Here is a 23,761-nt window from a genome sequence, read left to right on the forward strand (position 1 = left end):
ATCCAGAATATAGCAAGAATGCCTAAAACACGATAAGAAAAAAAAATCAAAAAAGCAACCTAATAAAAATCTCTGGGAAGGAAGGAACTGAAGACTTATATAGCACAAAGAGGAATATGAATGGCCAGTAAGTATGTGAATGATGCTTAATTTCTTTAGTCATCAGGGAAAGGCAGATTAACACAATTATATACTACCACACATCCACCCATCCTAAAATGTGTATGGAACCACAAAAGACCTCGAATAGCCAAAGTATTCTTGAGAAAGAAGAATAAAACTGGAGGTATCACAATCCCAGATTTCAAGATATAAAAGCTATAGTAATTAAAACACTATGGTACTAGCATAAAAACAGCCACAGAGATAGATCAATGGAACAGGATAGAGAACCAAGATATAAGCCCACACCTATATGGTCAATCAATCTATGACAAAGAAGGCAAGAATATAAAATGGGGCAAAGAGAGTTGTTTCAATAAATGGTGTTGGGAAAAATGGACAGCTACGTAAAAACAAACTATACTGCTTTCTTACACCATACACAAAAATAAACTCAAAATGGATTAAAGACCTACATATGAGACCCCAAACCATAAAACTCCTAAAAGAAAACATAAGCAGCAATCTCCTGGACATTGCCCTTAGCAACATATTTATGCATATGTCTCCCGAGGCCAGTGAAACAAAAAATAAATGATTGGGAATACATCAAAATAAAAAGCTTTTGCACAGCAAAGGAAACCATCAACAACAACAAAAAGGGCAATGTAGTGAATGGAAGAAGATATCTGCAAATGATATATCCAATGAGGGGTTCATATCCAAAATACATAAAGGACTTTTACAACTCGACATCAAAAAAAACAATCGGATTAAAAAAAATGGGCAGAGGACCTGAATATACAGTTTTCCAAAGACATCCAGATAGCCAACAGACATAGGAAAAAATATCCAACATCACTGATCATTGGGGAAATAACCAAAACCACAAGGAGATATCACCTCACACCAGTCAAAAAGGCCAGTATGAAAAAGACAAGAAATAGCAAGTGTTGGTTAGGAAGTGGAGAAGAAAGATCTCCTGGGCACTGCTGGTGGGGCTGTAATTGGTACAGTCACTATGGAGAATAGTATGGAGACTCCTCAAAAAATTAAAAATAGAACCACCATATGAAGCAGTAATTCCACTTCTGGGTATCGGAAAAAAGTGAAACACTAACTCAAAAAAAGATATACAGTTGGCCCTTCAACAATGTGGGGGTTAGGGGCGTGCCAAACCCCCCCCCCCCACCACATATTTGGTGTATGTATGATACACTGTGTTCCTACCATACACTAAGCTAGAAAAAAGAAAATGTTAAGAAAATCCTAAGGGGGAAAAAAATGTGTGTACAGTACTATACTTTATTGAAAAAAAAATTCACATATAAGTGGACCCATGCAATTCAAACCCACGTGTTGGAAGTGTTAATGGTATGCACCCCTACATTCATTGCAGCATTATTTATAATACCTGAAGATACGGAAACAACCTACATGTCTATCAGTTGATGAATGGATAAGAAAATGCAGTATATATACACAATGGAATATTATTCAGCCATTAAAAATGAAATTTTGCCATTTGTGATGTGAATAGACCTAGAGGGCATTATGGTAAGTGAAATAAGTCAGAGAAGGACAAATATCATATGATCTCACTTACACGTGGAATCTAAAAAACTAAAATAGAAAGGCAACAGAGCTCATAGAAACAGAACAGAATGTTTGGAGGAGGGGAGAGAAATGGGTGAAGGGGGTCAAAGGCAAACTTCTAGTTACAAAAATGACAGGATTTAATTTACAGATGGTGATTACAGTTAAAAATAAAAGTATATATTGCATATTTGAAAGTTGTGAAGAGAGTAGATCTTTGAAGTTCTCATCATTAGAAAAAAATTGTAATTATATAGTGATAAATGTTAACTAGGCTTATTGTGGTGATCCTCTTGCAATATATACATATATCAATCATTATTTTGTACTACTGAAATTAATGTGTCAATTATAGCCCAGTTTAAAAAACTATTCACTGGGTTCATCTGTTGGTGGTGAGCAGGGAAGGAGTGTTATTCTAAATCAAACTGAAAAATATATCACTTCCCCTACTTAAAACAATTTGGGTAGTGTGGTGTGGTGACCTTGGTGAGTATCGTCTACCTTTGGATTTCTTCCACATCACTATTATTTTTCAAGAAGCTTCATCTTTGTATTTATTTTTTCAATAATCTCTACACCCAAGGTAGGGCTGAACTCAAGACCTGGAGATCAAGAGTTGCACAATCTACCAATTGAGCCAGGCAGGCACCCCTCTTCCACATTATTTTAAATTTGATTTTACTAACATAAAAGGGTATGTGTGTGTGTGATATGACTGCCCTTTGGGTCTTTAAACCAGGGAAAACAAGTAGGTGAATGAGAACAATCACAACTGTTTTTTATGAAGCAATGTAAACTATGCATTTAACATACCTCTAGACCTCACATACCCGCATTTTTCAAATGGGATAATTTGCTAAAGGCTACCTGACTTGCCCAAAGATATTTAGTAAATAGCAATTGTTTTTTATAACCTAAGTTTGGTTCCCCAAACCTCTGCTAAATCAATGTTTTCCAATGGTGTGGCTCTAATTCGTAGTTCTCACCAGCATGAAGCAAAATTACATTACTTATGATATACTTAATTATTTTATACCGTGATATGCAAATTAATCGCCCATCCTTATTCTGAGACTGTGCCTTTGTTTACTCTTTGGGTGTTAAACTGAACATTCTTTTGAAAAATGGTGTGCGCTAATAAAGGTTTTCTTTTTCCCATTAAAATAAAAAGCGGGGGAAAGCTGTTAGTCCTCCGATTTTTTTAAAAAAATATTATCTAATCCATGAATTTCAAAGGTCAGGACCCACACCAAAAGAGAACAAGAGTGTCTGCGGGGTTAAGTGAGGGAGGAGTGAGCGCGGGAATCAGGGTCTCAGGTGAAGAAGGACAGAGTTTGAGCTCCCCAGCCTGGTGGAGAAGGAGTAAAGACAACGCAGCCCCGGCCTCCAGGCGCTAAGGCCCGGCGGGAGGTGGTCCGCGCTTTCCCGGGCGCACTCCGAGACTGAGGACGCCCGGCGGCCGGCGAGGGACAGCCAATCCTCACGGGCAATCACAACCCGCGCTTTGGACCACGGCGCGCCCATGGACCTCGGCCTCTGCGCTCCAGGACTCGACCGACTCCTGCGCGGGGTGGCAGGGGCCTCCTAGCCGGGTTTACCGTCCCAGGGTGAGACCGGGAACAAGACCTACAGGGCAGCGGGGGCGCACGGTAACGGTCCGGACGTGGCGCAGGACTTGGAGATGCGCGCAGAAGCTAGACCGCCAAGGGGCGCTGTGCAAGCCGGGGAAATCAGAATTCTCGCGATAGGTGAGACTAGGCTTTCCGGAAGTGATTCTCCGGAAGAAGCATGGTTGCCCCCGAGATCTGGCCGGGTTTGCACGCTGAGCTGCCGACGCTATGCAGTCAGATGATGTGAGTGTCCTGTTTCTCTGCCACCTGGGTTCTCCTGCTTTAGGGGGATCAGAAGCAACACTTAGCTGGCCCATTAGCTTCGTGTCGCTGCGGAACCGAGGCTGCCGGAACCCCGGTTTCCGAGCGTGGGGCTCTCACGTGTCTACCCGGGATCCCCAGCGCTGCCTCAGCGGGGTGAAGGGGCCAGAACAGCGCCAGTCCACAGGGTTGGCTTATTCAGTCCCTGGTGCCCAGCAATGAAGGACTTTGCCCATGGTGTCTCTGGATGTGGGAGGCGCGGGTGGAGGTTAGGTTGGGGATGGTATAGCCAAGTTTAGACCTCAGATTTCCAGATCCCATTCTTCCGTGTTCACGTTACTTTAAAATCTTTTTTTTCCTGTGTTAGGATTTTCCTTACATTTGTTCATGGTCTGCCCACGCCATAATTTTTGGAAGCATCCTCGGTTCATTTAATTAGTCCTGGGAAATACAGAAGCGCTGTGTGCCAGGCAGTGTGGTAATTACTGGAGATTTAGTTTTTAATAAGCCAGACAAAAGACCTCTGCTTTTCTGGAGCACTCTGTTGGAGGAGACAGATGGGAAACAAGTGAACATATTTAAAACCACTGTACTGTGTAATAATACTGTGAAAAGAAGACCAAAGTTGATGAAGGAGAGAGTAATTAGGAGAGACCACTTCAGACAAAGCTGTTGTGGGAAGGTTTCTCTGAATAAAAGACATTTGAGCTGAGATCTAAAAGATGAGAATGAACCGTCACTGAGGGGCTGAGGGAAAAGCAAAATATCTGAGCAGTAGGAACAGTACAATACAAAGGTCTGGATATAAGAGAGAAGGACTGTATTAAAGAATATTGATGTGACCTGTGCTATAGGAATCCAGGGAAGAGAGAGAGGTAATGGAGTTAGGTATGTTTGCAGGACAAGATCATGTAGTGTCTTTTAGGGCTTTTAATGGGAAATGACATCTGACTTTTGTGAAAAGTTGTCTAGTTTTGTGATAGTCTTTTCAAGGAGAGAAAGCATAAGAGCAAGGAAACTAGAGCATGATGAAAGTAGTTTCAACCCTGGTTGTAATGGTGGAGATGAAAAGAAGTGGATGCATTTGAGATCTGTATTTATTATCAGTATAACCAAAAAGACTATGTGATGGATTCAGTGATGAGGAAAAGGGAGAAATCAAAGGATTTCGAATAGTTCATTGGTGGTTTTATTTGTGGAGATGGGGAAGGAACACAGTATTCTTTTAAGGGGTGTGGACATGTTAATGTGTATGAGGCCTTTCAGGCTTCTAAGTGGAGATGTCAAGTAGGCAGTTAAATGTATATACAAGTCTGTAGCTCAGGTGAGAAGTCTGACCAGGAGATGACAACTTGGGAGTCATTGACTTACAGATGACATTTAAAGCCACAAGCCTGGGGCATCTGGGTGGCTCAGTCCGTTAAGCATCCGACTTCAGCTCAGGTCATGATCTCACAGTTTGTGAGTTCGAGCCCCTTGTCGGGCTCTATGCTGACAGCTCAGCGCCTGGAGCCTTCTTTGGATTCTGTGTCTCCCTCTCTCTCTGCCCCTCCCCCACTCACACTCTGTCTCTCTCTCCTTCAAAAATAAATAAACATTAAAAAAAATAATAATAAATAAAGCCACAAGCCAGAATGAGCTCCTACTTTCCCAGTTTCATTTCCTCCTACCTGTTTCCTATCATCGCCTGCCAAACACACATCCTGTAAAATTCCAAAAATGTTGTTGTTTGTTTACATTTCTTTATGTATTAGGCTTTAACTACTTTAGCTGCTTCAAAGCCTTTCCCAGTTCCTCAGGGCAGCCCACTTAAAGGCTCTTACAAACTTCTTTTGTGGCACTTAGACTAGTGCTTTGTGATGCTTTGTTTACATTTCTTTCTCCCTAAGTAGAGAGGTAAAACTGTTTAAGGACACTACCTTACTTCATTCAACAAATACTTGAGTGCCTCCTGTGTGTCAGGTTTTAGGATTGTCACTGCCTTACATAAATTAAGTATACCATCAATGCTGAATGAATAAAGAACACATTAGTTAATAGAGGATAGCAGTAGATGATTTTGTTTGCCCAGATGAGGTGAAATTATGGTACATATATCCAACAATCTAGTTCTGTGCAGCCTTTTACAATGGGTAATGAACATATTAAGAAAGTCACAAAATTAAAATCTCATTTTTGTTAAAAATATACATATAGGCATACTGTTGCTGGAATGCATATATAGAAAAAATTCGAAAATATTTACAAAAATTCTAATGAAGTTTTATCTGTGGGTGAAGGGGTTGTGGTTACTGATAATTTGTATTTTTTTTCCCTACAAGAATCCCTACAAAAGAAAACAAATCAGACATTTTTAAAATATTTATTTATTTTGAGAGAAAGAGGAGGAGTAGAGGAGGGTGACAGTGAGAGAGAATCCCAAGCAGGCTCTGTGACGTCAGCACAGCCTGTCGCGAGGCTTGAACTCACAAACCATGAGAACATGACATGAGCAGGTGGAATCCAGAGTCCAGTGCTTAACCAACTGAACCACCCTGGTGCCCCCACAGATCAAACTGTTTTACAAAGCATGTCTTCCTCCTCTCATTCCTCAAAGACTCCTTTGAGACCTCCTAAGTAAACCAGGGCACTGTGTTTTCCTGGGTTAATACTCCCACCTGTTGGGTCAGAGCAATTGAAATGTGTTCTTACCTTGTCTTGCAGGTTATCTGGGACACACTCGGAAACAAGCAATTTTGTTCCTTCAAAATAAGGTGAGTCTAGATTTGCAACTTGGGCAAAGATTCCTTCAGCTGTCCTCTTGTTAACCCCTCTTACAATTTTTGCTCTTTCCCTCTCATTCTAGAACCAAGACTCAGAGTTTTTGCAGAAATGAATACAGCCTGACTGGACTGTGTAATCGGTCGTCTTGTCCCCTGGCAAACAGTCAGTATGCCACTATCAAAGAAGAGAAAGGTAACTCCTTAGTTTGAACTTCCATGAGAACTAGCCAACAGCTTTTAAAAGGATATTCTTTGGTCTCTCTGTAAGTAATATTAACGGTATTTACTTTACCTTGCAGGACAGTGCTACTTGTATATGAAGGTTATAGAACGAGCAGCTTTTCCTAGGCGGCTCTGGGAACGGGTAAGACTTAGCACATAAGATGACAGTGACCCATGGGGCGCCTGGGTGGCGCAGTCGGTTAAGCGTCCGACTTCAGCCAGGTCACGATCTCGCGGTCTGTGAGTTCGAGCCCCGCGTCAGGCTCTGGGCTGATGGCTCGGAGCCTGGAGCCTGTTTCCGATTCTGTGTCTCCCTCTCTCTCTGCCCCTCCCCCGTTCATGCTCTGTCTCTCTCTGTCCCAAAAATAAAAAAAAAAAAAAAAAAAAAAAAAAAGATGACAGTGACCCTTGATCAATAACAAAACTGCCACATGCTTTTCTCTCTTCCTTGACCATAGCTACATTAAACTTTTGAAGCCAACCTCATTAGGCCCCTGGGTATCATAGCAGTGAAGGCCCACCTAATCATTTACCCTCACTCTTCAAGCTTTCTTTTTCTGTTTATAGGTCCGGCTTCATAAAAACTACGAGAGAGCACTGGAGCAAATAGATGAAAATCTAATTTACTGGCCCCGTTTCATTCGACACAAGTGTAAGCAGAGATTCACCAAGATCACCCAGTACCTAATTCGAATTAGAAAACTTACATTAAAGCGACAGTAAGTATTTAGATCATTCATCTATTATGTGTATTTTTTTTAAGTCTGTCTTTCCTTGGATCATTTTATGGAGAGACTCTGAAATGTCTAGTAATGGTTCTTACTAAATTCAGTTTCAGGTAACCTTGTATGATATGCTATGAAGAAAGTTTACCTCTGATTAAAGTTGTGCCCTTTGATCTGTTTAAAAAACAGTGTGGGGGTCGGGGGGGCACCTGGGTAGTTCAGTTGGTTAAGCGTCCGAATCTTGATTTCCGCTCTGGTCATGATCTCTGGGTTTGTGAGATCAAGCCCCATGTCGGGCTGCATGCTGACAGGGCAGAGTCTGCTTGGGATTCTCTCTTTCTCCCTCTCTCTCTGTCTTTCCCCTGCTTGCACATACGTGTTCGCTTGCGCTCTCTCTCTCAAAATAAATGAAAATAAACTTAAAATAAACAAAAATAAAAAACAATATAGTAGAAATTGATGATCTCCTCCCTGTCTGAAAATCAGCTTCAGGAAATTGTATAACTCCTTGACACAATCATAAAATTAGGGATTTAACAATGAGCTAAAAAATGGGGATAAATAAGAATGTCAGAACTTTACTCCGGGTTCACCAAAAATGAATTTTAGAAAGTGATATGAAATCCATGGAATTAATTGGATATCTTACTAAGGAGTGCTAGGTCCTAATACTTTTTCGTTGTGACCTGCAGAGAAAGCTAAAGGTGGCAGTCTTCTACAGACAATTTTTTTTTTTTTATGTTTGTTTTTGAGAGAGAGCATGTGAGAGTTGGGGGTCGGGGCGGGGGGAGCAGAGAGAGGGGCGGGGGACAGAAGACCCGAAGCAGGCCCTGCACTGACAGTAGTGAGCCCCATGCGGGGCTTGAACTCACGGGAGATTGTGACCCGAGTCAGAGTGAGACATTTACCCGACTGAGCCACCCAAGCATCCCTACAGAAAATTCTTTATTTTAGTTAACTGAAGCATTAATCATGAAGCATGGTGAGTGCCCTCAGAAGTCTCAGAATCCTCAAAGAAAACAAAAAGTAAAATAAGCATAAAAATATGTGTAAAAATGTGTGACTTATAGTATTAACTACTTAGGGAATTACAGGTATATAATGTTAGCTATATTGAGCTGAGCCCTACAAAACCAACTCCATTCCTATTTTCTCATTTTTTTAAAGGAACACACAAAACATGCCCTTGGGTTTTCTGACAATGTGTTTTATTTTCCATAGGAGGAAGCTTGTTCCCTTGAGTAAGAAGGTGGAGCGGAGGGAAAAAAGAAGAGAGGTAACTTACCCTTCTTGTATTCATAGCTTCTGTATCTTATTGAGGGTAGGACTCTATAGGTGTAGGGATCATGAGAAAGATTCAGTCACCATTTCCTGTGAACTGTTTGGGCCTTGGGTAATGGTTCGCTAATAGAGAACAGTATTAGTTGCATAAGATATTGGATATTCATATTTTAAGATTATGGTTTTCAGGGCAGGTTAAAATAAGGGTTCTTGGAGATATATTTAATGGAGAACAGAGAAGTACCTTGTCTGAGATTCTTGAAGTTAAGTATTTTAGAAATCAGAATTTTGGGGGACACCTGGGTGGCTCAGTCAGGTAAGTGTCCAACTTTGGCTTTGGTCATAATCTTGAGGTCTGTGAGTTCGAGCCCTGCATCAGGCTCTGTGCTGACAGCTTGGAGCCTGGAGCCCACTTCAGATTCTGTGTCTCCCTCTCTGCCCCTCCCCTGCTCACATTCTGTCTCTCTCTCTCAAAAGCAAACATTAAAAGAGAGAGAAATCAGAATTTTGGTATGTTGTTATTAATCTTATACATTGCATACTACTCAAAGCAGGGTTTGAGCATTTTTTCTTCTTTTTTTTTCCATGGTAAATGTACTCTCTAATTCCCATTCCCTCTTTCCCCTATTCCCCCCAACCCACCTCCCCTCTGGTAACCATCAGTTTTGTATAGTTAAGGATCTGTTTGTCTTTTTTTTTTTCCTTGTTTGTTTTGTTTCTTAAATACCACTTTCTCTTTATCCATTCATCAATCGACGTACACTTGGGCTGCTCCCATATTTTGGCTATTGTAAATAATGCTGGCATAAACAGAAGGGTGTGTGTAACCCTTTGAATTAGTGTTTTCGTTTTTTGGGGTAAATACCCAGTAGTGCATTGCCTGCATTGTAGTGTAGTTCTGTTTTTAACTTTTTGAGGGCTCTCCCATACTGTTTCCTACAACAGCTACACCAGTTTGCATTCCCACCGACGGTGCAAAAGGGTTTCTTTTTCTCCACGTCCTCACCAACACTTGATGTTTCTTGTGTTTTTGATTTTAGCCATTCTGACAGGTGTGAGGTGATACCTCATTGTGGTTTTGATTTGCATTTCCCTGATGAGTGATGTTGAGCATCTTTTCACGTGTCTTTTGGCCATCTGGTATCTTTGATGAAATGTCTGTTCGTGTCTTCTGCCCATTTTTATTTTTTTTTAAAGTTTATTTTGAGAGAGAGAGAGAGAGTGTGTGTGTGTGCTCGCATGCAAGTTGGGGGGAGGGGCAGAGGGAGAGAGAGAGAATCCCGAGGAGGCTCCGCACTGCCAGTGCAGAGCCCAATGCTGGGCTCAAACCCACGAACCATGAGATCATGACCTGAGCTGAAGTCGGACATGGAACCAACTGAGCCATCCAGGTGCCCCTGCCCATTTTTAAATTGGATTGTTTTTGGGTATTGAGTAGTATCAGTTCTTTACATACTAACCCTTTATCAGATATGTCATTTGCAGATATTTTCTGCCATTGAGTAGGTTGCATTTTAGTTTTGTTGATTGTTTCCTTCGCTGTACAGAAATATTTTAATATAATCTCAATAATTTATTTTTGCATGTATTTGCCTTGCCTCAGGAGACATATGTAGAAAAATGTTGCTATGGCCAATGTCAGAGATTACCACCTGTTCTCTCTTCAAGGATTTTTATGGTTTGGGTCTCATATTTAGGTCTTTAATCCATTTTGCGTTTATTTTTGTGTGTATGGTGAAAGGAAGGGGTCCAATTTCATTCTTTTGCCTGTGGCTCTCCGGTTTTCCCAACAGTGTTGTTGAAGAGACTTTTTCCTGTTGAATATTTTAATTCTCCTTTGTCAAAGATTAATTGATGATATAATTATAAACTTTTTTCTGTGTTTTCTGTTTTATTCCATTGATTTATGTGTCTATTTTTTTTTTTAACGTTTATTTATTTTTGAGACAGAGAGAGACAGAGCATGAACGGGGGAGGGGCAGAGAGAGAGGGAGACACAGAATCTGAAGCAGGCTCCAGGCTCTGAGCCATCAGCCCAGAGCCCGATGCAGGGCTCGAACTCACGGACCGCGAGATCGTGACCTGAGTCGAAGTTGGACGCTTAACTGACTGAGCCACCCAGGCGCCCCTTATGTGTCTATTTTTATGCCAGTACCATACTGTTTTAATTGCTACTGCTTGGTAATATAACTTGAAATCTGGAATTGTGATACCTTCAATTTTTTCTTGTTCAACATTGCTTTGCCTGTTCAGGGTCTTCTGTGGTTTTACTATTTGTTCTAGTTCTGTGAAAAATGCTATTGGTATTTTGATAGAAATTGCATTAAATGTGTAGATTGCTTTGGTGTATGGACATTTTAACAAGATTTGCTCTTCCAGCCCCATGAGTCTTTCCATCATCTTGAATTTCTTTTATCAGTGTTTTATAGTTTTCAGAATACAGGTCTTTCATCTCTTTGGTTAAGTTTATTCCTAGATATTTTATCATTTTTGATGTAATTGTAAATGAGATTGTTTTCTTAATTTTACTTTCTGCCACTTCATTGTTAGTGTATAGGAATGCAACAGATTTCTGTACATTGATTTTGTATCCTGTGACTTTACCGAATTCATTGATCAGTTCTAGTAGTTTTTTGGTGGAGCCTTCAGGGTTTTCTATATACAGTGTCATGTCATTTGCATATAATGAGAATTTTACTTCTTCCTTACCAATTTGGGTGCCTTTTATTTCTTCCTGTTGTCTGATTGCTGTGGCTAGGACTTCTAGTACTATATTGAATAAAAGTGGTGAGAGTGGACATCCTTGCCTTGTTCCTGACCTTACGGGAAAAGCTGTTTTTCCCCATGGATGATGATGTTGGCTGTGGGTTTTTCATATAAGGCCTTTATCATGTTGAGAGATGTTCCCTCTAGACCTAGTTTGCAGAGGGTTTTTATCACGAATGGTTGCTGTACTTTGTCAAATGCTTTTTCTGCATCTATTGAAATGATAATATGGTTTTTATCGTTTCTCCTAATGATACGTATGTATCATGTTGATTATTTTGTGAATGTGGAACCACTCTTGCATCCTGGGAATAAATCCCACTTGATCATGGTATGTGATTTTTTTTTTAGTGTAAGAGGGGAAAAAAGTGATTTTTTTTTTTAAATAAAATTTTTTCTTTTTTTTTTTTGTTTTTTACTTATACAGGCTGAAATATGAGTACTAAGGAAGTAAATGGGTTTACTCAAATTTTTCTGTTACAGGAAAAGGCATTAATAGCTGCTCAGCTGGATAATGCCATTGAAAAGGAATTGCTGGAGCGACTGAAACAAGATACGGTGAGAAAGCTAGGAAGTTTGGGATATAAATTTCACTTTTTAGACAGTAACATCATGCTAGGAAATAGTGGGAAGTGTGTTTTACTTTCAAAGATGCTAGAAAGGTCTTCACCTTGATTTTGTTCCTGGAATAGAACAGGCCTTCCTGGAATATACAGGCCTTGGCTTCCCCGTCTTAGTTCGTGAACATGAACACGAAAGGTGCCCTGGTTACCCTTGATGTTCCATCCAGCAAAGAGACCTTTCCCTTTGCACCATACTGTGAACTCCTGTTCCTGACGCAACGGTTTCAGAGCTCTAGATAAGAAAAGGCCTGCAGTTCTGATCCTCCTGCATATTACCCTAGTCTAAGGTTCTTTAAAAGGAATTAAATCTTCTTAAAAATTACTGTCATTTATGAGACAAAACGGATAGAACTTATTTTTCCCGTATTATTTCCTATCAGCAAATTTACATTTGTTCCAACCCACTGATTTTATAAACTACTAAGTTTATAGTGTTTGGTATTAACCACTGATTACTTAAATGTCAGAAACAGGCTTGTAAAGACACTGTTGGCTCTAGGCTTGAAATTAGTATAGAAAAATTACCCATCACATTAAGTATTCTTATTTAATCACTGAGGAGAAAACAGTATGTCATCGGACAGTGGACTTCAAGTGTAAAATCCAGATGTTAAATCCAGTCTGTATTTATGTTCTTCAGTATGGCGACATCTACAACTTCCCCATTCATGCCTTCGACAAGGCCCTGGAACAGCAGGAGGCAGAGAGTGACTCTTCAGATGCTGAGGAAAAAGATGATGAAGAAGTAAGCCTTGTTTGTTCGTTTGTGCTTCCTAAAGCAGTAACCTGTAGACCTAGATCTCTTTATATGTACTTGAGTGACAGAACAGCATTTTCACTCCCCTACCCAAAAATAATTTTTTGGTCCTTTTTTTTCTATCATGAGATTAATTTTAGTTCAGTCAACAAACTATTAACACGTTGGATTTTAATCTTACTTATTGGCATTCTGAGATTTTTCCTTTAAGGGGACAATGAAGAATCCTCATCAGCTGACAGAATATACCATTCAGGAACCTGAAATTTATACAGGATTTAATTTCACTATTAATATAGGGGAGGTACTTGAGTGATAGTCTTTTAGAAAAAGGCCAGATTTAGCAGGTAATTGCTAATCACATGGTGCGCTCATACAGGCACATAGGTGTACTTTTCCTAGTAGTGACCCTTTTTTGATATTTGAAATTAATAGATTTAAGTGTTTGTAAAGCCTTTCTAATGTACTTTTTTTTTTTTTTAGCAAATTAAAATGATCTAATGATTTGTATTAGGCATGAGAATTGATATCCCTAAAATTTTTTAATTCAGAAGTATTAAACTTGGAAATAATTAGATTTTGGTTGGGACTAAAGTAAGTAGACTGTGATTCTGTTTGTTACTGTTGCACTTATCAAAGAATAGAATTAGATGTGTGAGCTGAATTTTCATTCTGTATTTTCAACTTAACAGTTATGTTTTGTTTTAGGATGTGGGAAAGAGAGAGTTTGTGGAAGATGATGAGGTGGATGAGAGTGACATAAGTGATTTTGAGGTGAGATTTATGGGCAAAAAATTGACCTTTGACCTTCAGAGAACAGAACGTTTCTGAACACACACAGAGGCAGATAAATTGCCTAGTTCTAAATTGAGAGGACGATGAAAGGAGTTTGGGAGATGCATCTAGCATTTTCTTTTTTTCCTCTCTCCATATCAGGATATGGATAAGCTGGATGCCAGTAGTGATGAAGATCAGGATGATAAATCCTCCAGTGAGGAAGAAGAAAAGGCCCTTGATGCCACACATAAAGGCAAAACACCCTTGAAAGGACCTTTGCGGAGGAAACGAGCCTACGTAGAGATAGAGTATGAGCAGGAGACAGAGCCTGTGGCCAAGGCCAAAACCACATGACTTCCCTTTGGACATCTGCAACAGGACTGAACATTTTCAGTATCCTTCTTTCTTTTACCTTAACCATGTATATATCTCCAGGTTTTGCTCTTTCATACAGTATTTCACACAATATTTGTGTCTTTAATATTTATGCTGCTTCTGTGGGGCAAGGAAATCTGGGAGTGGAGAAAGCCTTAAGTTGTGAACAGAGTATTTTTATAGTGTTGGCATATGTTTTGAAGTAACAGCTTGAGCCCAAGAAGCTTAACAGATGAATCTGTGGGTGTAAATATTTCTAAATTTTAAATGCTACCCACCTGTTTTCCTTGGTATCCTTCTCCCCCACCCCCCCTCAACTTTATTTAGAAATGTTCAGATTTCAGTTTTTTCTTGTTCTCCTTTCCCTACTTCTGTGGGAATAAAAGAAGGAAAAAGAACGAAGTTACACTGTTGAGTGTAAAAATACCTTTTTTCTTAAATGATTCCATTTATACAGTTGGAACAAGAAGAAAAGTCTTCCTGTTCTAGGAAAGTAAGACAAATCTTAAGTTCCGTCGTAGGGTGTGCCTTCAGAAACCTGCTGGACTTTTCTGATACAGTTCACCACCTTGCTGTCTTCACAGCTTTGGAGAATTTTGACCAGGAGACCCTGAAATATGAAACCAAACAGGCTTTTTCTTTTTAATTGATACTTCTGTTCCTTTTACCTTGGTTCTTGTTTCTCGGTACCATATTCAAAGAAAGAAAGAATGGATGAGACTAGGGAACAGTTCATGGAACAGGTGTAACTTTAAAAGCTGTGTTGGCATGTAGGCAGATGTCCTGCTGGCTCAGGAACCAGCAGACTGATCCCAGCCAATGCAAATTAGATTGGATCCAGGACTTGAAAACTGCCAGAGATTAAAGAGCCAATACGAAGTAATTTGAATAAACTGATAACACAACAAACAATACTCTATAAATATTGTTAGGATATGAATTTTTTCATGCTGCTTTATAACCTGAAGATTTCTAAGTGGGATAAGAAATGAGGCAATAGTTTATAAATATATATAAATATACACACAGCCATTATATGCTTTGGCTATGACAAGTTAACTTTTGTGACATGTGAAACTAAAGAATTCCCATGTGGAAAAATAAGAATAAGGATAAATAAAAATACAGGTGCCCTGGAAAAACTGGAAACATTTCTGGGATCTGAATTACTCTATATTATTACTTCTTGGTGGCTTATAGCTCATTATTTCATCCTTAAAAAAAAAAAATCAGATATAACAGAACTTAAATTTTAAGAACGCTTAGTCTTTTGCCCATTTTCTATCCTCACCCCAGAGACATCTCCTGAGCCTCTTGCCTTTTGGCCTAAATACCTCTGAATAGCTTTAAAAGTTGAGTAAGTTAATCCGCCTTTATTGAAGGTTAGAGGGCTCCCAGGTGAAAACCTGAACCATGCGTGTTCACTTACAGACTTGGTCAGGCATGTGAACAGTAAATTATAATCAAACATAGGAGCTTCCTAAGGACCAGGTTGCAGACTCTTACCTTCACTTGTCCTTGACAACAGTGGTCCAGGAGAATCAGGCAATCTGTGGCCTCTTCTAACAAGGCGCTCTTAACAGGCTCAGGTGTAAGGTTTGGATCCCTTGCTACATCACAGATCAGTTTCAAGAGAGCCTTCAATAAGACCACACGTCTACAGGAAACTCTGGAATCAGGAAGAAAAAAGTTACATTCATACTCTAAAATCAGGATATTAAAACTGAGACTTCGAAGGCCATGTAAGTTGTAAAGCCCTTATTTCCTAAATGAAGGAACTGAAGTTAAATGACTTAGAAGACCAGGGAGCTGGAAGCAGAACTAGAGACGAGACGCCAGATTTCTGAACTCATTTTGAGCCCTTTTTTCTGCAGCATAGCTCCAATACACATACTCTGGCCTGCCAAGCCAGAAGCTTGGTTCTACTGTAAGGAAATCGCCCCACCTGGAAAGTGAGAAGTGGGATCTCCCCTTACCAGGGGCTTTTACTTTGGGCCAGAGAACAGCAGATGGCCCACAGTCCTTTAACTTTTATACAGTCATAGGCCTGGAAATTTAAAATGAAGTGAAATATGCTTGGCTTCTGGGACCTAATTGACAATTAGAATTTTCTGTTTAATTCCAGATCCTAGCTTTTACCCTCAGTTAAGCCCAGCCCATTTAACTTCAACTTCTTAGCATTTTTGAAAGTTTTTATTTTGATGAAAAGAAATTCTGGAAAAGGACAGTGGTGATGGTTGTACAAAATCGTGAAGGTACTTAATGCCACTGAATCCATTTTAAATGGCAAATTGTATGTAGTTTTTCTTACATAAAAAAACAAAACAAAAAAACCTTAAAAGCCTTAATGGAAGCTGAAAAATAATGGAGCTTGTAGTGCAAAAATATGCACAGTAAACCATATCTCTGGACAGAAATGTGACTGGGAGAATAAAAGTTTACATCCCTTGATCTAGTAAGTATTTAGCAGTTTCCTATACTATTTGCTGCTCAGTCCTCCACCTATCGTCAACATAAAACCTGCTGTTTCCTACTCCCCAGCCCCCCTCGTGCCATACAGGGCACTGATTTTCTCACCTTCCTACAATCCCGACTTGGAAGCTTAGTCTCTGCTCTTTAAAGGCCTGCCAATGTTAACTGGATTCAATTTCTTTCATCCATCTATTCAGTCTATTTTAGTCCATTCATTCTTCAAATATTTGTGTATTTAAGAACCAGGTACTGGTTAAACTTTCATATACTCAATATACCAAAGTGGTCTTACAGTTCAGTGGAGGAGAAAGACTGTAAGTAAACCAAGGCAGTCCAGTTCCAGATGTAACTAAGAGAAAAGGTTGGGTACATTCTAAGGAAATGAGAGTACTGTGGTTCAGAACAGATACAGATGTTAGAGCACCGGACTCCAGCTGAATTAAACTTTGTTGATGCAAGAAAGTATTCTGCTGACTTAACATGTTTCCCTTCCACTTTATTGTTCCTGACACCACCTCAAGCCAGAGTTGGAATGCTTTCTAAGCAATGATATTCTCAGTATTCTCCTGGTCACTGCTCCACACATGTTCAGTAATGAGCTATGAAGTTCTCTGTTCTCAATTAGATTTCAAAAACCTTAGGGTGAACAAAGTTAAGCATGTCTATTCCAGCACTTCTAAGTGGACTCTGAAATTCTAATATGCATTATAAATTGAGGGATATACACCTGAAGTTAACAATGGGTGTATTTTATCTTTTCAATGCAACTTCAGTTCAAAATTCAATAGCAATGTAAAAACAGGCCTGTCCTTAATACTTTGTACTGAAAGTATACCTGGGCAAGTTCTGAAGTGAAAACTGGCTGAGTTTTGTCCCTCTTGGCCCACCTAACTGCTTGGCTGTTTTACCTGGGCCAAGTGTACTGCATGAGAAGTTTTAAGGTTTCCAGTGTCTTCAGTCTAGCCTCCTCCTCTGGCCCATCATAAACCTCCAGGTAGCCGATGACAACTCGCTCCAGCCTCTTCAAGTGCCGGACAGTTAGGATCCCCAACCTGAAAAGGGAAGAGAAGATGTGGCACCACAGGGATGAACTTGAGGGGTGCGGCCAGACCAGCGGCTGGGCACTCGCCTCTTCACAAACGCTGGCAGGTTTCTTGCATAGGTCCTGCGTAAGAGAAGGCGGTGCTCTGGCTCCATGTGGGTCAGGATCAACTGCAGCACCTCGTCACAGTGTGTGGTGGGTCGAGCCCCACCTCCCTTCCAGTGCAGGCCTTTCTCCAGGACGGGGAATAAGTCCAGCAGACACGAGAGCACAGCCTAGGAGGAAGTAACAGAAAAGAAGCGTTCGTTCATTTGCATTCACTGACTCGTCTAGCACCCATATTAATCTGTCTGTGGGGTCCACATTATAGAATTCTGAAAGATACTAGTAAAAGCACAGGAAGTGTATATTATTTTTAATGTTTTTTTTGAGAGAGCGCATGAGTGGGGGAGGGCAGAGAGAGAGGGGGGCAGAATCCCAAGCAGGCTCTGTGCTATCAGTGCAGAGCCCAACATGGGCTTGGAACTCCCAAATCGTGAAGTCATGACCTGAGCCAAAATCAAAAGTCAAATGCTTAACTGACTGAGCCACCCAGGCACCCCAAGTGTATGTTACTTTATATTCTTTTTTTTTTTTTTTTTTTTTTTTTAGTGTTTATTTTTGAGAGAGAGAGTATAAGCAGGGGAGGCGCAGAGGGAAAGAGACAGAATCTGAAGCAGGCTGCAGGCTCTGAGCTGTTGGCACAGAGCCCGATGTGGGGCTTGAACTCATGAACTAAGATCACGAGCTGAGCCAAGTTGGACACTTAACCAATTGAGCCACCCACGCACCCCTTACTTTATATTTTCAAATTTGTTTTACGTTATCTCCAAACAAGTTAACATCTACTCAAGACTGTTCTTTGCTAAGCTATGAAATGGGACTTCATGAGCACACCTGGGACTAACCCAAACTAATTTTTTTTTCATGTTTATTTATTTATTTTGAGAGAGCCTGAGGAGGGGAGGGTTAGAGAGAGAGCAAGAGAGAATCCCGAACTGTGAGATCATGACTTGAGCCGAAATCAAGAGCTGGACGCTCAACTGACTGAGCCACCCAGGCGCCCCAGACTTTAACCCAAATTTTAGGAGTCTAAGTCCATTACCATTAAATAAGTTTATTTTTTTTAATTTTTTTTTTAAACGTTTATTTATTTTTGAGACAGAGCATGAACAGGGGAGGGGCAGAGAGAGAGGGAGACACAGAATCTGAAACAGGCTCCAGGCTCTGAGCTGTCAGCACAGAGCCCGACGCGGGGCTCGAACTCACGGACCGCGAGATCGTGACCTGAGCTGAAGTCGGCTGCTTAACCGACTGAGCCACCCAGGCGCCCCTGCCATTAAATAAGTTTAAGCAGTAGTTATACACACTTACAGTAAAACCACTCCTGAACAGAATCTAAGATGGTCCTCATCTGTGTCCAGTTTGACCTACCCTATCTGAAGTTTCAGTGTCAAGGCACTCCCTTCTAGCTCTTCTGAGATTTTTGGTTTTTCTGAGTTTTGTTTTGTTTTTAAACCACCATCTAAAGAGCCCTAAACTTTTTGGCTCTTAATACCTGGATCCTCAATTTAATACCTAAATTAATATTTAAAATGAAAGGTGGCAGGGGGACAAGGGAAAGGAGGGCAGGCACAAAAAAGGTTATTTCCACCTCTGATTTTATATAACTTGTTTTCTCTGTCTTCAGAATGTTCTCCCATCCTAAGAAAGTTCTATTCATCCGTCAAATATCACCTCCTTCCCAAATCCTAAAACCATCCCAACACCACCAAACCTGGTTAACTGCCTTTTGCTGGACATGTACTGCCCTTTATACAAATGTCTTCTAATAGATTTATCACTCTGCACTGTAGATATGTAAAAATACTCATTTATTTACATGTCTTTCCAAAGGGTTTCTTTTTAATTTTTTTTTAATGTTTATTTATTTTTGACAGAGGGAGAGGCAGAGCGTGAGTGGGGGAGGGGCAGAAAGAGAGGGAGACACAGAATCCGAAGCAGGCTCCAGGCTCTGAGCTGTCAGCACAGAGCCTGACGCGGGGCTCGAACTCACAGACCGCGAGATCATGACCTGAGCTGAAGTCGGTCGCTCAACCGACTGAGCCCCCCAGGCGCCCCTCAAAGGGTTTCTTAAAGCCAGAAGGGCTTTAAGATTCATTGATTTGATTCATTCATTCTTGGAACGGACAGTGGTTACTAGCACACAGTAGGTATTTAATGTGTATTGGATGAAAGAATGGCACTGGAACATCTAACCTACAAGGAGTTTCAACTGTGAGTTCATAGAGAGGAGCAGAGAAGAACACTTAAGATTAGTAAAACAGAACTTTTCACACATAAAGCCACCCTCAAATAATGTGTAATTCACCCAGATGAAGATAAAACACTGGCTTTTCTGTGGAGACTCAGCAATGTGGATGCCTGCTCAGTATCGAGACATTTTCACGAGTCATTTGCTACCTCTTTATTTTCAAGTTGGCCCTGACTTAGTTATCATCCTCATTTTCCAAGAGAGGAAAAGGGCTCAACTATTCTTATTCGCACACTGCCACCTTCTACTCGAATTTGAGAACTGAGACTCACAGCCAATAAACAAATCGTACGGTTACCTGGATGAGGCGGTACTCCGGTGTGTACAGGTGGTTGAAAAGGGCGTGGTAGAGGACCTGGGCTCTGTTATACTGGAGCAAATCAGCAGCTGGCTGCAAGCAAATTACCCAGTTAAAAGCTTCCCAACGGTGCCAAACCATGGATAATTTTCGAACTTGAATTATGGGTACGTAGGGTCTATTACACCAAAGGATTCACAATAGCACTCTCGGCAAAGTGGTGCAGCAGAAGGGTGCTGGGCCCAGAACAGCACCCTCTACTTCTGTGTATACTTTTTTAAAAGCTCCACAACACATAGTTAAGAGGGGAAAAAAAAAAAAGTTTCCTTGAGTAACAGCTTGCGCATTTGGGTGTGTGTAATCCCTTTCAGTTTCCGATTCTTTTGCTCCTTGAAAGTCAACTGTTAATTACTCAAGGTCTGGTTATTCATTTTGACACGCGTGATCATGGCCCAGGTGTCTTCCACATATTACCTACGAGACACAATCTACTAGGCTGGCAGAAGGAAAACATAAAGAAAAAATATAAATCAGTGATTTTTTTCACGTAACGGCATTAATGGAAAGTTAATAGGAAATATGAAAAGGCAAGAATAGTGATATCATGACTCAGTCTGTCCCATCAACACAGATGACAAAGTGCAGAGGTCGCTCACCACATTAAGCACGATGTGACGGAGGCAGTGGACACCCAGTATTTTGTTCTCTGTTTGATAATCATCCGAGATGAGCAGCGATGGGGGAAGTATCCTCTCCAGATGTTGGTTCAGCCAGGGTCGAGAGACCTGCTGCAGAGTCCATGAGAAAACATGTTTTGTGGCAGGGTTATTCTTCCAGGATTCTCTATATAGAAATGTGAAACCACAGGAAGTAAAATGATACAGTGTTAGCTAGCAAAAAAAAAAAAAAAAAATTAAACTCTTCAAGCTAAATAAAGCATTATCTTGCCCTTGAAAAAAATACATCCCCCATAAGATATCTCTTGATGTTATGCATACTAAATCAAAATAACTTACACTAAATACATTTAATAATCACCCAGGGCTCTGGGTCTAAAGCTAATCCAATGAGAAGGATCCATTTAAAACCAACAGCTTGTAAAGAATCTGTGGGTGGTTACAGAGGAGACGTGCTGACACGGGAGAGAAGTAAAGGAAACGTCTTCAAGCATCACTGTAATTATTGTAAGGGAGTAAATGAGTCAATATCTGAACAGCAATTTACAACTTATAAAGTGGGTTTACACACTTTACTCAACTAACCTTCAAAATAACTCTGTAATAGATAATATTATCTTTATATTACAAAAAAATGAAACAGGTTCAGAGAAGCCCTCTGACCTGGTTCTACTCAGAAGCAATAAAAAGAAGTACCAGACTACCTCCAAACCAAGCCTTTGAACTCCAAGTTCCTGGTTAAGTGAGAGTTATGTGCACATTTTTTCTCTCATCACTCTGGTGTCACAAATACTAACAAAATAGCAGGTAGAACTGACAGAAAATACTTTAGCTAACAGCAATCTATAGGGTGTTTTTCATCCCAAACACTGCTTCCATATCTAATAACCATCCTTATCTAATAACTGTTGATGAGTTTCAAGATCCCCGAGTTTAAATTCAAACCACTTAAGTTTAAATCCTCTCCAAATCCCATTCTCACCTAACTGAAGAAAGTTCAGTATAAATAATTTGGACAGAACTTCCAATGTCAAGGGCAGTTGTCAGGAGGATGGCAAAGAGCAGTAGAAAATGGGGAGTCTGAAGACCGGGGCTCTAATGTAGAATTTGCCAATGTCTAATGTCATTTATAGCAAATCACCTTTCTGGGCCTTAAGAAATCTCCTATTACAACACCTTTATCTTATTGATGAAGAAACTCAAGTTTCTTTGAGCTCTATCTAACATTCTAAAACGTTAGGCTGAAGCTCAAGTAAGTAGCTCTCTCAACAAGAATACTCACTTATTCAAATCGGGTTTAAGAAGTTCCATTATTAAAATAAATCTCCCTTTCTCATCTTCATTTTCTCCGTGCAGAAATCCTGCCACAGAACCACACTCAGTAACTTGAAGGAGTAAGGCGAGCACCTCTCCAGCAACGTCATGAGATCTTGGGCTGGTCCATGGTTGCTCCAAGCTGTGTGTGACCGCAAAAATATAGATGGGTCCTGCCAAGTCACGTAGGCCTGTCTTCCACTTAGGGCAAACCAAGGAATTCTTGGCCGCCTCAAATTTCCCCAAGAGTTTAAGAAATACTAAGCCAACTGCTGCCGCTTTCTCGGCCACTTCAGAGTAACCATGACCTCTACCTTCCTGCTCCTTGGGCGGGGCTGCATACTTCTCCAGGGCTTTTGCCACCTGCCCCAGCATTTCGGGCATTCCGTGGAGCGATGTGCCACTCCCCTCAAAAAACTGATCGCGTTCTGTGGCTTCTATGAGAGCACTGAGGTCCTGAACTGCTGCACTTTTGGCCTTGTCCCGTCGGGACTCCTGGCTGGTAAGGCGGTGCAAAATCTGGGAGAAGGACTGTCCGAGGGCCGAGGAAGGCCACTCTCCCGGCAAGGAAGTGCCTTCCCGCGATGGGGATTCCCGAGAGCGGTCATGCTCCATTTCTCGGACTGCGGCAGTGATGAGCTGGTCTCCCCCAGAGAACCAAGATGGAGGCAAGGGGGGGGGGGGGGATCTGCTAGAGAAAGATCACTCGGATGCTGGAATTCTCCCGAAGAAAACAACTAAAGCCAAATAAAACGGCAAGACGTCCGGGGGACGGAGGACCAAGAATCTAACCAGCATAATAAAAGTAAAGTCTGCAGAGGAAAAGGTGCAGGAAAGGGAAAGGAGCCTCTCTGGGAGTAAGAGAATCTCAGACTCCCAACGGATGATTAAAAACAAAAACAAAACCCCAAGAGTTTAAGAAATAACCCCCTAAGGTATGAGCAGACCACCTCTACGGGCACCTCCAGACCTTCCCGCACGCCCTGTGCCCATCAGGATCCGGACCTAGCTATCCTCGCTGCCGCAAAGCACAAAGCTAGCTTCCGCTGATATTGAGGCAACACTTCGTCATTTCACGACCTACTGTCGTAAAGCAACAGAGAATCGGGTTCCAGAAAAGGTGGCGTTTGGGCGAAAAATTTGCATAGATAGATCCTCTTGCTAGTTTTGTTTCTGTTTTCATTTAGTAAGGTAGGAACAAAAGAAGAACATCGATAATGTCTTAAAAGTGTACAGGATTTTACGGTTGAGACTGAGTGTATAAGTACTATGTATGTCACCCTTTCTGTAAAGTCAGTGGGACATCCTCGGTACTCCTTAACAGGAAGCGTGGCCTGATCCTTTTGTAGTTCATAAGCGTGATGATTGGGTGTTCACGCCGTTGTGTGACATGTGCCACCCTTAAACCTTGTTACGACGCTGGCACATTACCCGTCTGACGTGAACTTGGGAGGATCCTTTTACTCTTCGAGTGATGCAAAAAGTTAGTGTTTTTTATATCCGTCGGTGTTCTGTTTGCAGGTTGTCACGCTGATTTTCTAGTTGGATTCGAGCCCTAGCTTTTTGGTTCCATACGAGGTGTTAGTAGCCGGGAGCCGGAGTTTTTAAATGGCTACCCGTGGGTTGCGGGGAGTCAGTTGCCAGTGTCCGGCGAGGATGCACTTCTGAAGTCTGACCACCCCCACCCCGACGCGGGGGGCCTTCCAGCAAGATGGGTGGTTCGGCCGGCGCGGTCGCGCCGGGGG

At 41.1% G+C, this 23,761-nt stretch overlaps 2 protein-coding genes, 1 long non-coding RNA gene and 1 other non-coding gene across 6 annotated transcripts in view; 3 read left to right on the top strand and 1 right to left on the bottom strand.

The window, feature by feature from the left end:
• Positions 1-3,426: 3,426 nt before the first annotated feature.
• Positions 3,427-14,262, top strand: MAK16 (MAK16 homolog). Its single transcript, XM_019466876.2, has 10 exons — positions 3,427-3,554; positions 6,276-6,325; positions 6,418-6,527; positions 6,634-6,698; positions 7,124-7,275; positions 8,503-8,557; positions 11,812-11,886; positions 12,592-12,696; positions 13,417-13,482; positions 13,645-14,262. Exons 1-10 carry the CDS (start codon positions 3,540-3,542, stop codon positions 13,837-13,839), a joined length of 888 nt encoding a protein of 295 aa, XP_019322421.1. The 5' UTR covers positions 3,427-3,539; the 3' UTR covers positions 13,840-14,262.
• TTI2 (TELO2 interacting protein 2) lies at positions 12,485-23,028 on the bottom strand. Of its 3 annotated transcripts, XM_019466873.2 has the most exons (8): positions 21,985-23,025; positions 20,682-20,868; positions 20,026-20,118; positions 17,462-17,649; positions 17,241-17,384; positions 15,367-15,529; positions 14,288-14,470; positions 12,485-12,673 (listed from the first exon to the last, which is right to left on the bottom strand). In XM_019466873.2, the coding sequence occupies exons 1-7, from the start codon at positions 22,629-22,631 to the stop codon at positions 14,366-14,368; spliced, it is 1,527 nt and encodes a 508-aa protein (XP_019322418.2). In that variant the 5' UTR covers positions 22,632-23,025; the 3' UTR covers positions 12,485-12,673; positions 14,288-14,365. The 3 variants fall into 3 exon arrangements, with proteins under 3 accessions (XP_019322418.2, XP_019322420.2, XP_019322419.2); XM_019466875.2 differs by lacking the exon at positions 20,026-20,118 and having other exon boundaries at positions 21,985-23,028; XM_019466874.2 differs by lacking the exon at positions 12,485-12,673 and having other exon boundaries at positions 14,353-14,711; positions 21,985-23,027.
• A 160-nt stretch (positions 23,029-23,188) lies between these two features.
• Positions 23,189-23,761, top strand: part of LOC128776508 (uncharacterized) — a 63,846-nt gene continuing 63,273 nt past the window's right edge. Inside the window, exon 1 of the long non-coding RNA XR_008421583.1 lies at positions 23,189-23,499. This is a non-coding gene — a long non-coding RNA (uncharacterized LOC128776508). The remainder of the gene's footprint in view (positions 23,500-23,761) is intronic.
• LOC128776835 (small nucleolar RNA U13) lies at positions 23,354-23,457 on the top strand. The gene has a single exon (XR_008421995.1). It is a non-coding gene; the product is annotated as a small nucleolar RNA U13 (small nucleolar RNA).

The sequence above is a fragment of the Panthera pardus genome, unplaced genomic scaffold, assembly GCF_024362965.1.
Source record: "Panthera pardus isolate Hobbes unplaced genomic scaffold, ASM2436296v1 HiC_scaffold_13, whole genome shotgun sequence".
Lineage (NCBI taxonomy): Eukaryota > Metazoa > Chordata > Mammalia > Carnivora > Felidae > Panthera > Panthera pardus.